General features: G+C 41.5%; 1 protein-coding gene across 6 annotated transcripts in view; it reads left to right on the top strand.

The window, feature by feature from the left end:
• Positions 1–9,960, top strand: part of CEP350 (centrosomal protein 350) — a 155,174-nt gene extending 145,214 nt beyond the window's left edge. For all 6 annotated transcript variants that reach the window (XM_081824786.1, XM_081824788.1, XM_081824784.1 and 3 more), the window contains one exon: positions 6,069–9,960. In XM_081824786.1, the coding sequence (XP_081680912.1) occupies positions 6,069–6,233 (165 nt within the window). In that variant the 3' untranslated portion in view covers positions 6,234–9,960. The remainder of the gene's footprint in view (positions 1–6,068) is intronic.
• The last annotated feature ends 4,815 nt before the right edge of the window (positions 9,961–14,775 follow it).

The raw sequence follows: 14,775 nt of genomic DNA, 5'->3' as shown, positions 1-14,775 counted from the left end.
GCGCGCGCGCGCGCGCAGAGCGCCAGATCATGTAGGGTCTAATAGGCCTTTGTAAAGACTGTAGGTCTTACTCTGAATAAGATTGGCAGACATTTAACGATTGAGCAGAAGAGTGATGTGATGTGATGTACATTTTAACAGGATCACTGTGGCTGTTGTGTTGAGAATGGACTGAAGGAATGGTAGCAAAGGTGGGAGTAAGGAGACCAGTAGGATATTGTAATAATCCAGGCAAGTAATAATAGTGGCCAGAACCAGTTTGGTGATATTTAGGTGATGAGAAGTGTTCAGATCTTGACATATTTTCAAAATAGAACAACAGAACTGCTGATAAATTGAATGTGGCATATAAGAGAAAGAAAGGTAGTAAGAATAACTCCGTTGGGTTGGTGGGAGCCACTGGAAGGATAGAATTGCCATTTGCTGATTTGAGAAAGACCGAGAAGAGTGGGTTGGCAAGGAATATCAGGAGTTCTGTTTTGAACTTATTAAATTTGAGGTGTCTGATAAACATCCAAATGGAGATACTGAATAGGCCATTGGATGTATCAGTCTGGAGCTCAGGCAAGAGACCTAGGCTGGAGATAGGAATTTGGGAGTGGAGGACATAGAGATGGCAGTCAAAGCCATGAGGCCAAGAGAGAGGAGGGCCAACAACTGATTCCTGACACACTCCAGTGTTTCAAGCATTCAGAAGATGAGGAGGAACCAACAAAGGAGACTAGAAAGGAGCAGCCAATGAAGTAGAAGAAAGCCAGGAGAGTGTGGGGTCCTGGAAGCCAGGTGAAAGCGTTTCCAGGAGGAGGGAGGAATGAACTGCATGGGCTACAGCTAATTGGTCAGGTAAAATAACTGAGGATTTACCGTGGGATTTAGCAATGTGGAGGTCTAGATTGTCCTTAACATTAATGTAAGTAATCTAGCTGGCATGTGTGAGGTCAACGCTGGATTTCAGTAGGTTTCAAGAGAGAACAAGAAAGTAGCGAGAGCAGAAGTGGACATTTCAAAGGAGTTGTGTTTTTTTTTTTTTTTGTAAAGCGAAAGATGGAGGGGGACATGGTGACAAGGTAGGGTCCTTGTAGCTTGAAAGAAATACGCTGATAGGAAGAATTCACTAGAGAGAATGCGATGATGCAGAGGAGCGAGGAGGGGCTGTGTGAGCAACATTCCTGCAGTGGCGCGGATGGGTGCCCTCCAGCTGAACCTGAGCGCTTGTAACATGACAGACTACTGTATTGAACATTTCATAATAAACAGTTGCTTTCTCCATATGAACACATATAATTTAGGGGCGCCTGGGTGGCTCAGTTGGTTAAACATCCGACTCTTGATCTCAGCTCAGGTCTTGATCTCAGGGTCGTGAGTTCAAGCCCCTCACTGGGCTCCACATTGGGTGTGGAGCCTAGTTAAAAAAAGAAAGGAAATGTGTAATTTAGCTGTCATTGCTCAGACTAGGAAGGTCCCTTATCAGTCAAACTCTACATGTGTCTGTGGCATTATTTGAGTTGAGTAAAATACAAAGAATGTTTTTTAGACAGGCCTCCATTAGCCAAAAAAAAGAAATCTTTTTTTCCGCTCCAGCTCCCATTCACTGTCCCTTTACCACTTCACAAGGACATTGATGAATTTGTATCTTAGGTTAGCTAAGAATATGATGAGCTATTTTTAGCAATGCATTCTCAAAGTGTATATGATATGGAATGAATGACAAGATGTTATACCAGTTTTTATGTATCCTTTATACACAGTAGCCTTGGAAAATCTCTCTCCTGTAGGTAGAATTGCACTTAAAACGACAAATCCTGTAGTGAAAGCACCTAGCTAACAATTCCATCTCCTTTACAGCTTAAGGTCTGATAAGGTACTAGATAGATAGCTCCTGAGTTTCTACTTACCGTGGATAAGTTCTTTCTCATAGTAAGCTTAAAAGGGTTTTCATGTAATTAATTAGAATTTACTTCTGCAGCTTTGGGGTTTTATAATAACAATTTTAATTCTTCCTGCATGCCTTTGGGGCAGCTCTCATGTTATACCTGTCTTTCCATCCCAGTTAAATGTTGGTATTCTCTGCTCTTGTCTGATAGTGTTTTTAAGTTCCTTCAACATCTTCAGCTTTACCTTTTTCAGTGTCCTTCTTTAGATACCATGCACAGAATTAACCATATAATATTTTATGTATTGATTTATTAGTACAGTCATATAACCTCTTCTTTTTTTCTATTAATGCAGCTTATAATCACATTTGTTTTATTTTTAACTACATCATTCTTATGAGACTCAGAAAAACTTAGGAAAACCCTAAAACCAAAGGGGTTTTGTAATTATTTTGGGGGCTCAACCTGTGCCTTTGTAGTTATTTTGGGGGCCCAAATAGAGGACCTTATTCTTTTATTCCATCATTTTGTTAAATTCGGCCCTTTGTTCCAAGCTACCAATACATTTTTGAGTGTGTTCTTCCAACATATTTCTATTTCTCAACCTCATGTTACCTCTAAAATTCATTCAGGTCATTGCCAAAAATGATGAACTGGACACAGCCAAAGACAGCCTTTTAGCACTCACTAAAAAATCCACATGCCAGATATTTATTTAACACATTCTATTTGCACTGTCCTTGTCGCTGGAAAATTTAAAATAAAAGGAAAAATCTTGAGCACTCACAGCCTAGTAGGAGAACAGATACATAGAATACAGTTTTGCCAAATAATGAAATATGAGGAAGTAGATTGGGAGCACAGAGGAAAAAGCTCCTGAGTCTTAAAGGCGGAAACTTCCTTGCAGGTTGGTGGTTATGTTGTCCTTTAATCAAAAAAGCACAAATCCATTTAACTGACCTGTTTCTATTTCCCCATCTTGTTCTCAAGGATATGGTGGAAGACCGTGCCATGTGCTTGCTGAAATCTGGCCACGTTTTATTTCCCACATTTCTCTTTTCTAAAACCAGCCTCATACCCTGTCAAAATAAAAGAAAATAAAGTTATTATTAGACTGACTTTTTAATATAATTTAATTTATGTAATATATATTAACTTACCATACATGCATAATACATGTGTAGGAGCAAGGGAAATGTGTAATAAAATAGAATAGACTCCAAAAGCCAGAAGGAAAAAAATGGAGGCAGATCTGCAGGCTGTGAGACCCCTTGGTTGCCATAGTTGAAGTTCTGAGTTGGGCTTTGTGCTTTTGGATGGCCAAAGCAAAATGGAAAGCATGATGTTGGTCCTCACCAGCTGAGAGTGAAATGGTTCTTGCTCTAAGGAGGAGCAAAGCTTTTGCTAAATCTGACAAGGGCGCTGTGGGGGCCCGTCGTCTTTGTGCTGAAATAGCGGGTCATGTCCCGAGCATATATTCTAGGCCACAAACGACTTCATCAGGACCGTGCTTCCTAAATTTTGTCACTGAGGAGGAAATTGCTCAAAGAAAAGATTTAATATTAAAGGTTGAGAAAACATAAAAAGGAAAGCTGTGCAAGTTTGTTTGGACAAAATTTATGGGAGATAAGAAAGCTTTTGTAGGGACACACCTTTTTTAGCTTTCCCAGAACATGGTTCTCCCTCAACAACAGTTTGAGAAGTGTTGCATTAGGCTGTTGCTTACAGCATCCTTCATGAGAGGAACACCAATTCCTTGGTAGGTTAATAATATTTCTTACACAGCCATACAGAATGATTCTTTGATCAAATATAAGAAACTGAATTAAACAAGGTTCTTTACTGGTGGACTTCTTTTTAATAAGCTAATATGCAATGTGAACCTCGCAGAAGGAGTTTTCTAAAACTTATTTGGCCATGGAGCCCTTTTTGGTGGCATATCTGTTCATGGATCATAAATTAGGGAACAAAGGAAATGGATATTGTGCAAATCCTTCAAACACCCTACTCCAAGAGAAGGAACGTGGCAGCCACCGTGTCATATATTTGTCAGCCCTGGCCAGGGGCACCTGTTGGGCTGTCCTTCCTTCTTGTGCTCTCAAACTCCAGGGCGACAGGCTTGCTCTCCCGAGAGCCTTCTCATTTGCCTATAACAGGAAGCAGAGTACAAGTTCCTGTCCTTGCTTCCTCGACCTTTTTTGAGATGAAACTATGATCAGTACAAGCCAGGCGTCTGTGGTCCCATGGCCTTTTCGCCAAGTTAGACTTCTGGTTAGACACCCCCATCACTGCAGTTGATTTCACTGAATTTTCATGAGATCGGGGTTTACAATCCACTTTCACCACCTGGCCTCCATGCCGCGCACAGTCTCATTGTGTACTGTATGTCCCATATGTTTCTTTTATGAGTTAGTCTTTAAAAACTATAAACAAGCAAAAAATCTTGGACAAATAAATAAAATCATAATAAACTTAAGCAATAATACATTTTAAAAATACTCTAATGAATATTAAACTTTATTCATTTATTTATAATACTCTAGAATCACATTCAGTATTTTCTTTGGATATATGCATTTTAGAATTGTAAATAATTGGACAGTTCTAATTTGATTAGTTTTGGTTTTCTGTAGGACTCCCCAAACCCTAAAATGTAATTAATATTATAATAACGGTGTATGGTGGGATGCCTGGGTGGCTCAGTCATTAAGCGTCTGCCTTCGGCTCAGGTCATGATCCCAGAGTCCTGGGATCCAGCCCCACATCAGGCTCCCTGCTCAGCGGGGAGCCTGCTTCTCCTCCCACTCGCCCTGCTTGTGTTCCCTCTCCCACTGTGTCTCTCTCTGTCAAATAAATAAATAAAATCTTTTAAAAAAAAATAACAGTGTATGGTGACAGATGGTAACTACACTGATCACATCGAGCACAGCATACCATATGGAGTTGTTGAATCACTGTGTTGTACACCTGAAAGTAATATAACCTTGTGTGTCAGCTATGCTTCAACTTAAAAAAAAAAAAAAAAAAAGCAAGTATTGCATAACTGATTTTTTTTGAAGATTTATTTATTTATTTTGGAGAGAAAGAAAGAGCAGGGGACAGAGGGAGAAGTTGAGAGAATCCTAGGCAGACCCCCCTGCTGAGCACAAGAGCCTGACATGTGGCTCAGTCCCACAACTTCGAGATCATGACCCAAGGCAGAATCAAGAGTCAGTCAACCAACTGAGCCACCCAGGGACCTCACATAACTGATTTTTAAAATAAACTTAAGTAAGGGCGCCTGTTTGGCTCAGTCAGTTAAGCATCTGCCTTCAGTTCAGGTCATGATCCCAGGGTCCTGGGATTGAGCCCCGAATCGGGCTCCCTGCTTAGCAGGGGAGTCTGCTTCTCCCTCTCCCTCTGCTTGCTGCACCCCCTGCTTGTGCTGTCTCTCTCTCTGTCAAATAAATAAATAAAATCTTAAATAAATAAATAAAATAAGCAGTAATACATTTAAAAAATACCCTAGGAATGCCTGGGTGGCTCAGTCGGTTAAGCGTCTGCCTTCACTCAGGTCGTGATCTCAGGGTCCTGGGATCGAGCCCCTGCATCGGGCTCCCTGCTCAGTGGGGAGCCTGCTTCTCCCTCTACCTCTGCCCCTGTTTGTGCTCTCTCTCTCTGACAACTAAGTAAATAAAATCTTTAAAAAAAAATAAAGATACCCTAATGAATATTAAACTTTATTCATTTATTTATAATACTCTAGAATCACATTCAGTATTTTCTTTGGATATATGCATTTTATAATTGTAAATCCATATATCTAATAATTTACATGCTTCTCTCCCCCTTAAATCCTTATACACATTCCCTTATATTGTCATAGACAACAATATACTTGTAAACCTTAATATGTATAAAATCCTGGAATATTATCAAATTCCATTTTGACAGATTTGAAGCCATTTTGACAGTTTTGAAGACACTTTTATTTGGCAGTTGAGTCTTTTCAAACTTCTTGCAACTTCAAAAGGGGTATTGATATCATATAAACTACCTTTTTCTCTAATTTCCTTGGGCTGTATTCTCATGGGAAATGGTTAAGAATATAATTAATATGTCTATATGATGATATATAATATAATATCAATACAATTAATTTTCTAGCTTTTGTGTGACACTAATTTTCTGACCTTTCTGTTCTCTAAATTCTAGGTCCAGGAGCTCCACGAAGAGGAGGCACAGTGGGTGAACTATGATGAGGATGAATTGTGTGTGAAGATGCAGCTAGCTGATGGGATCTTTGAGACCTTGATCAGAGATACTATTGATGTTCTGAATCAGATCAGTGAGAAACAGGGGAGAATGCTACTTGTGTGACATCTTGCAAATAAACCGAACACTGAGTGCTAACATGAGTCCTGGGCCTTTCTGCCTCCTGATACACACCCCATCTCCATCATAGCAAGAGCGCTTCTGGACTTGCTACCTTTCCTTAAAGACTACTGGTTTGGAGTTCATGGGACAATGCGGTATATCCGGTATGGCAGCCCTTGCCTTTAGAGACTGCCCACTGGGTTAGCTGGTGACTTTCGGTGGGCAGGGTTGCACTCCTGATGTTGACACACAGTATAATCCTACACCTCTTGTTAACACCCCTACTGGGTCTCAGATACGGGCTGAAAACACCAGACTTACCTCTTAGCTTAGACAAGGCTATCACTTCGTTGAGTCTGAAGTCAGGCAGGAGAGGTATATAGAATTCTGCGTCCTACCATTTTTGAAAAGTAATCCTGGTCTACACCATGAAAGTCATAAATGGACATTATAGTCTCTAAACAGTATTAAACCCCTAACCACTTCTAAATAGGCAAGTCTAATAACGTGTGCCTATTTCACATTCTGGAATTCATTTCATTTCTTTTTGAAGACCATTTTCTTCCATTATTGCAGTTGAGCAGCACCAAGTGGACTGTCGAGTTAACAGAAGTCAATGGTAGCCTTGCTTTCTGAGCACCATCTAAAGAATTTTAAACCTTTGCATTATTTTTAGTTTTCTCTGTGTGGGCATGAAAACAAAGAATGCCCCCACTGAAGACTGGGCTCAAAGGACTGATGCAGGGCTGGTTCTTCTACCCCTTCTTCTCTCCCTGCACTTTTCTTACTCCTTCTGAACCTCTACCAGCTGCTCCTAGAATCACAGATCCTCAGGACCATCTCAGGCATCCAGGCATGGCAAAAGTGGAAATAATTCATTTTGGCCTTCAAACTCTCAACTCCCATCTCTCCCCAAGAAGTCAGAGACGCTGTTACTTGAATGATTTAGGAAATGAGTGTGTGCACCAAAGACAAAAAGATATTGTCTATTGTTCGTGTGCTTGTTTTGCGCTATGGAACGTTTTTTAATTTATTCTGAGATAAATTATTAAGTTGAAAATGTGTGTCCCTATTCAGAAGTGAAATATTCTTCTTGTAAAAGTTAAACTTCTGTCTTGAAACTTCTGTGGTTCATAGTCTTTGCACAGGAAATCTCCGGTTTTAACAAACCCATACACATATCGAAGAAGGCAGTGTAATTCAGTGAAAAGAAGATGAGCTTTTCCAAGATCACCTGCAGTAGCAGGAATGGAATAAGATGATTTCAAGACACTGTATAATTCAGTTCTGCCTCTCTTGCAGCATTGCTTCTCACAACTATTACCTGTACCTGAAAAAAATATATATAGACTCCAGCTGCTACATTAGAGCATACATGATGCTCTCTGGGACCTCAGTACCCTGCCTTCTTGACTGGTTTCTCTTTATCAGTCCTGTTCTTCTTCAAGTAATCTAGAAGAATGTGGACAATCTTAGGCGTGAATGTAAATGCCTTAATACTGAAGGTCCTAATTAGAAGCATGATTTAAGACATCCACTGGATTCATATTTACAAATATCCTGGAATGTTATAGCTTCAAAATACGTTAGAAAAACCCCAAAGATGGTATAATCTTTAAGTGTGCACGTTCGTTCATTTCTGCATCTTTCCTCCCAACCTGCCTTTGCGTCTCAGATGTTTCACTATGCACACTTCCATTCCTCCTTGGTTTCATCTTGTCATTATGAGAAACTTAGCGAAATAATCATTGGAATATTTGCATTTTGCACAATGACTGGTATGATAGCTCTTGACAAATAAGGAAGGCACTGAAATGTGGTGATTGGGTCTCGGGAAATGCGCAGATTGATGTATCGCCAGCATTTCTTCTGGGCTCTTGCTGTTGAGCTCTAGTCTTGTAGCCATAATGAGCAGATGGACTAAGGGAAGCTAGGGTTTCTTGGGGTTATTAACCAGTAGTGTGGAGATACTGTTTTCACATTGGCCAAGGAAAAGCAAAGGCCTTTCTTTTTAGTTTGTGTTATTTGAAAGACAGAAAAACATCTTATCTACACCCTTTGGGTGTTTGTAGGATTACATTGATACTGAAACTTTACAGCTGCTATAAATTTTTTATAAGTGAATATAAAAATAATATAATAGGAATATAGGTTGTTTTTCTACATTCTCATTATTTGGACCTAAGTCAATTTTTAATAAGAAAGGTAATCTTTACTCTTTATGACATTATGATTCCAGAAAAGGAAAAAAAAAAAAAAAGATTATGTGGAGTCAGCTATCAGGACTTGGGGTTCCGTGGTGAGGATACGGCCGGGACCGCGTGTTGGCCCCCCTCGCGCGCTCCCGCTGTCTCCCCTGTCTTCACAATCCCGGGCTCCAGATGAGAGGCAGCCATCGGTCCGTCTTACTCCTTGTTAGAAATGGTTGTCCATAGTTTGGTAGCAGAAAACAGAGGAATCTAGAATTAGCAGATTTCTTAGAATTTTAACTATTGGATATAATTGAAAAGGTATTTATTGTTAGCATTAGGACCAGTGACTATGGATACCCAGCCACTCGTTCCATATTGGGATCTTTTTAATCAAGTTCTGCCTCTTAACCACGAATCTAAATATTCCCTCTTTCTAATCTTTGTTCCTTCTCCCCACGCTCCCATCCTCTTTCACTCTTTCTTCATAATTCCTCTAAGAAAAAGATCTTTGCATCAGCAGTAATATCTTTTAGAATAGCACTATCAGAATTTAGTAGTAAACCAACATAGAGGCTTCAGATTTAGTTCTGAGTCCAAAATAATTTGTGCTATCCAGGGTGCTGAACTCTGGGTTAACCAAGTACAGGGTATAGATTCCCTCTTCAGGTCTAAACAGAAATTTTTATTCTAGGGAAAAGTGGGAAGAGCTCAAAAGTAGTTAATAAGGAAGGTAATTGGTTTTTCTTTTACCCAAAAGAAAAGAAAATTCCTTCTGTGACTACAGGTCTCTGAGAAATTATCTTTCAAAAGAGATTTCATTGCTCGTAAGAGTGTTGTGGCCTATTGATAAAAACAATTTTGTTCACTTTCTTGTCTTGAAAAAAGTGGCCTTAGCTTTTTGCAATACTTGAATCAAGTGTGTCCTCACACAGCATTGGAGACTCTTAACTTTTCTGCAAGAAGTTCAAATTTACATCTTCTTTTACTACCTTAAGAATACTAGTGAAGAAAACATTAATTCAAAGAGCAAATGATAGAAACTACAATGATGTTTAATGCAAATTGTAGGAATTTACATGTTTACAAATCATCTTGAACTGGCTGTGCAGCAATTCAATAAAATATCTTTGTATTATAAAAATGTGAAGAAAACAATGTAAACTGATGTAAAGGAGGTACTGTCATTTTAATTAACCTATGTTTAATAGCTTTTCCTTCCGGACTTTGCAAAGCCTTCTTGGTGAACACATTGCAAAGCGTTCTCTGGGAGGCCTGGCCTCCGTGTGTGTACTGTACTGTGCAGACATGAAAAACAAACCCGTTTACTGTGTATGTGTAAATAGCCTGCTCATCAGGCCATTTTCAGCCAATAGTCACATCCAGTGCAGCTTTGCACAGAAGACTTGGGGTGTGGTTTGTAAGTATGATCTGTAAAATAACTGGGATGATTCCCGTGTATACCTGTGTAAATAGATTTGTTAACTGAAATGTACTTTAAGAAAAAATAAAATCTGTAAATAAACTGATTTATAAACTAAGTTTGTGTCCCGTGTCTGTTTTTTCACCTTCTGAGCCGAGATTAGAAGCCGGTCCCCATGAAGTTGCGGACCGGCTAGCAGAGCGCATGCGCTCGGGCAGCGGCGTGAGGGGAGCTGATTGAGTGCGGGAGCTGTCCCCTCTGTTCATAAATGCCGTCGCCACATACCCCCGAGCAGCCTGGGCTCTGACATTCGTCACTCGTGTGTACGGTCCCTGAGCACACCGTCATGTTCTGAGCACTGTGCCGAGTGCTGGGCAGGTAGCGGAGGCCACAGCCATGGTCCCTGATGTCCTGGAGCTGAAAGTCTAATTAAAGAGTCATCAAAAGAGAATTTGAAAAGCAGTACGCGACAAATCGCAGTAAGTGCTGCAAATGAAGCACACGCAGGGTTTGAGCATATATAATAAAAAGAACCCAACAGGGGTGGGGATGGGTCAGAGAAGAGCTCCCTGATAAATTATAACTCTCTGATCACCCTTGCAAAATAACACAATGAAAAGTCACACACAATTAAGTGGGCCACAAAAAAGAGCCACCATCTGATGACTAGGTGTGGAGGCTATAATTTATTTCTAGAAATACAAGCTTGGAGAAGAATGGAGCTAGAGATCTAGAAGAATAACAGAATTTCCAAGATGGAAGTGTATGGCACTCAGGGTAATGAATCCTCGCTAGCCCAACAGATTAGAAGTAACCACCATGGGGTGCCTGGGTGGCTCAGTCCTTAAGCGTCTGCCTTCGGCTCAGGTCATGATCCCAGCGTCCTGGGATCGAGCCCCGCATTGGGCTCCCTGCTCAGCAGGAAGCCTGCTTCTCCCTCTCCCATTCCCCCTGCTTGTGATCCCTCTCTCACTGTGTCTCTCTCTGTCAAATAAATAAATAAAATCTTTAAAAAAACAAAACAAAACAAAACAAAAACAGAAGTAACCACCATGGTCTCCCTGAATTCTTCTAGGAGCCTCCTGATGGCCATCCCTGCTGTGCTTTTAACCCCTACACAGCCATGAACATTAAAGGAGTTCTCAAAAGAGGACTGCAGAACCTAAGAAATCCTTCTGACTCCCAGAATAGATGTATGAGTGTCCACTGTGTGCCAGATACTGTGTTTGGTGCTTGGTAGACACAATAGTAACGACAGGTTGAATCTTGGGAGGGAAGAAACCCAAATATATCTTTATCCTTGAATGCAAGTACGTGAAAGTGGTAGCTAGCGCTGGTAGATGGCAGAGCTAAGAATGGGGAGCCCAACAGCAGTGAGACCTACAGTGGTGAGTGCCCACAGAAGTGAATGCTGAACTAGCCAGTGCCCTACAAAATCCCAGAAAAGCTCAGAAATCGAAGGCAGTGACTGCCACAGAAAAAGGTGTGAAGCAGGGGGACTGTTCCATCACTCACTGGCTGGCCAGGCTATACGCGGCCAAGGTTAAAAGGCAGGTAATTGGCATCCAGGGAAGAGATCAGGACAGGAGATGAGATCACTGAGCACAGACAACAGCACCCCAGGCTCAAGTGGGACAGCACTTCCTTCCGGCCGGAGAGGAAAGGAAGTGCACAGGGGCCAGCCCCTAGCAATGCGTGGGGCCCCCGTGGCCAGAGTAGATGTGACCGCACGTACCCCATGCCGCGCCTCAGTGGAAGGGCCAGGACCCGCCCCATGGGGTCTGAAATAGACAGCTGGGGGTGTGCCTGAGAGCCACTGACGCATGCGCTTAAGCAGAACAAAGGAGAACACATTGAGTCTGAAGGAGGGAAGGGTATTCCCACACAAGCTGGTAAGGCCAACACAGGCTGGGGGCACTCTCTCTCTTGGTTTGGGAAGTGGGCCAGGTCCTAAGGCCCATTCTTATGTGACCCTGTAGAAGGCGAGAAGCTGTGCAGGACTGCCTTTCCCAACAGGGATGAAAAGCCAGAACTTGGTTGAATTCTGAAAGGAATAGCTAGATCCCCTCGGTCCCCATCCCTATCCAGTGGGTGTGGGTCCCTGCCAATCCCCTCTCAAATGCTCTCAGAAAATCATTTTTTCTCTGGAGAAACTGAACCACAGTGTCCCTGAACTTGAGGACTCCAGGCACAACAAAACACGAGGCAACAAATGGAAAATAAAAATTAACTTAAAGCCTGTGGACTGAATGGAAGGATCTAGTCAGGCTTATCCAGGACCCCCCTCCTCCAGGAAGAAGACTGAAGGATCCTCCTCGGAAAAAATAGAATGGCTTTGGAGGAAAGCCCTCTAGGTACTGACATTGGGAGATTCCCCTAGAGAATAAATTGGTTTGTTACCTGATCTCCTTCCAGGGAAGCTGACCAGTCAAAGCCACACACATGCCTACTGAGTTACTCATCCACATTTTAGCGCATCACCCAGATGTGAACAAATAGCCATCTCCAGACATTTGAGGAGAGCCACCTATATGAGCCAGACCAAACCAAAAAGAAAAAAACAAACAGGGATTCTGGTGAAACAATGCATGGCACAGAAGGAAACATCACAAGACACAAAAACCACAATTAAAATGAAAACCCTCAGATAGCTCCACAGTACTGTGTCCATGTAATAGGAACAGGATGCTCTAAAAGAGTAATGAATCAGAGAACGAGATGAAGCTCTTGAAAATTAAACCTATAGCAGCCATAATTTAAAATTCAGTAGAATGTTAGAAGGCAAAGTTGAGGAAACCTCCTAAAAAGTAAAACAAAAAGGTACCTAAAAATGGGAGAGAAACAGATAAAGTTAGAGAACCAGCCCAGGAAATCCAACATCTAATTAATTGGAATCTAGCAAAAACAGAGAAAACAGGAGGAAATTAGACAAGAAAAGAATTCAGAACTTACCTATGTGAATTTGCCATTGGAAACTGTCCAATGAATGCCTTTGCACAAGAAATAACTCCCCAACAAGGCCAATCATGGTGAGATATCAGGACTCTGCGGGAAAAGAAAAGGGCTAGAAATAAAAATGTCATCACTCTCCTGAACAGAAATATTGGAGACTGTAAGAAAACACAGCAGAATTTTCATAAATCAAATGAAAATTGTTTTCATCCAAAAGTCTACACTTTGCCAAATCATGAATCAAGCGCTAGGGTAGAATATGAACGTGTTCGGGAGTGTCCTTTCTTCTCAAGCATCCTTTCTAGGGCGGGGGGCATAAACCCTGAAAGACAAAGCCTTGAGATCCAGAAACAGGGGCTCCACCCAGAAGCCTCTGAAGGAAATCCCCAGGATGACTTGGAAGGCGTTCCCAGGATGATGGCTATCTGGCACACCTAGGGAGCCACCGGTCCAGATCAGAGGCGGGGGGGACAGAGAGCTCCAGAAGGAGTATCTCCAGGAGGCAGGGAGGGGGAAGAGAGAGGAACAAATAGCATATGTTTTTAACAACATGAAATTTTTTATTGAGAAGCTGTTGGAGAGCGAGGAAAAGACGGAGTAATAGGTTCAAAGAGTGAGTAATGAAGAAACGAGGAAAAGCAAAGCATTGTATGAGTAAGAAACAATTATAATACACTCCCTGGCTCACCCTGGAATAGTATTATAGTTACAATAATGTAAATACTGTGATATCACTAAATTGAGAGGATGAGGAAAGGGAAGGGAGGTGTCAAGAGAGCTAAATCTACATCTGCCCTATAAGGAAGCATGACAATTAATTTTATATGTCAACTTAGCCAGGCCATGGTACCCACATATTTGATCAAACACAGGTCTAGATGTTTCTATGAAGGTATTTTTTTAATTAATTAATTAATTTATTTTATGTAGTGTTCCATGATTCATTGTTTGCATATAACACCCAGTGCTCCATGCAATACGTGCCCTCTTTAATACCCATCACCAGGCTAACCCATCCCCCCACCCCTCTCCCCTCTGAAACCCTCAGTTTGTTTCTCAGAGTCCATAGTCTCTCATGGTTCGTCTCCCCCTCCGACTCCCCCCCTTCATTAGTGCTCACCATAGCACATACCTTCCCCAATGTCTATCACCCAGGCACCCCATCCCTCCCACCCCCCAGGACTCCAGCAACCTGAGGGTTGTTTCCCGAGATTAAGAATTCCTCTATCAGTGAGATCATATGATACTTGTCTTTCTCTGATTGACTTATTTCTATGAAGGTATTTTTATATGAGACTAATATGTAAGCCAGTAGGTTTTGAATAAAACAGGTTACCCTTCACACCCTCCATTATGTGGTGGGCCTCGTCCAATCAGGTGAAGGTCTTAATAAGAACAAGGTCCCACAGGGAAGAGAAAATTCTACCTCCAGACTGACTTTGGACCTGAGCCACAACATCAGCTCTTCCCTTGGTCTCCAGCTTGCCAGCCCCTATAATCACAAGAGCCAATTCCTTCTCTCTCTCTTTTTCTCTCTATCTCTCACCACCCCCCAGCACACCCTCTGTCCCTTGTTCTCTCTCCATACATAATTCATCAGTTCTGTTTCTCTGGAGAGTTGGAGGAATACAGGAAGTCAACAGCTAAAGTATAAAACTAGTGATTCAAGATATAACATATTTTCTTGAATACGGAGGTAAAGACCAGAGAAAAGATGCTGAAATGAAGTGATTAACAGTGGGTGTCTCTGGATGAAGAGGAGAAGAGGAATGGGGCTGAAGACTACTTGTGTGTTCCATGTGTATGTGTGTTGCTGAATAGCCTTTTTTTGCTATGTACAAGTATCACCTTGATAATAAAAATTAATATTCCTTCCACCAAGAAGTAAAGCATCACCAAAAAGGACAAATTCAGCATCTCTATTTACTTCCTGCTAAATGTGAAGAGGGCATATTTATTTTTTTGAGATTTTATTTATTTA

Source organism: Leptonychotes weddellii, chromosome 6, assembly GCF_054177405.1.
Source record: "Leptonychotes weddellii isolate Sample4059 chromosome 6, ASM5417740v2, whole genome shotgun sequence".
Classification (NCBI taxonomy): domain Eukaryota; kingdom Metazoa; phylum Chordata; class Mammalia; order Carnivora; family Phocidae; genus Leptonychotes; species Leptonychotes weddellii.
Note: the sequence above shows the minus strand (reverse complement) of the source record. Positions and strands in the feature narration are given on the sequence as shown.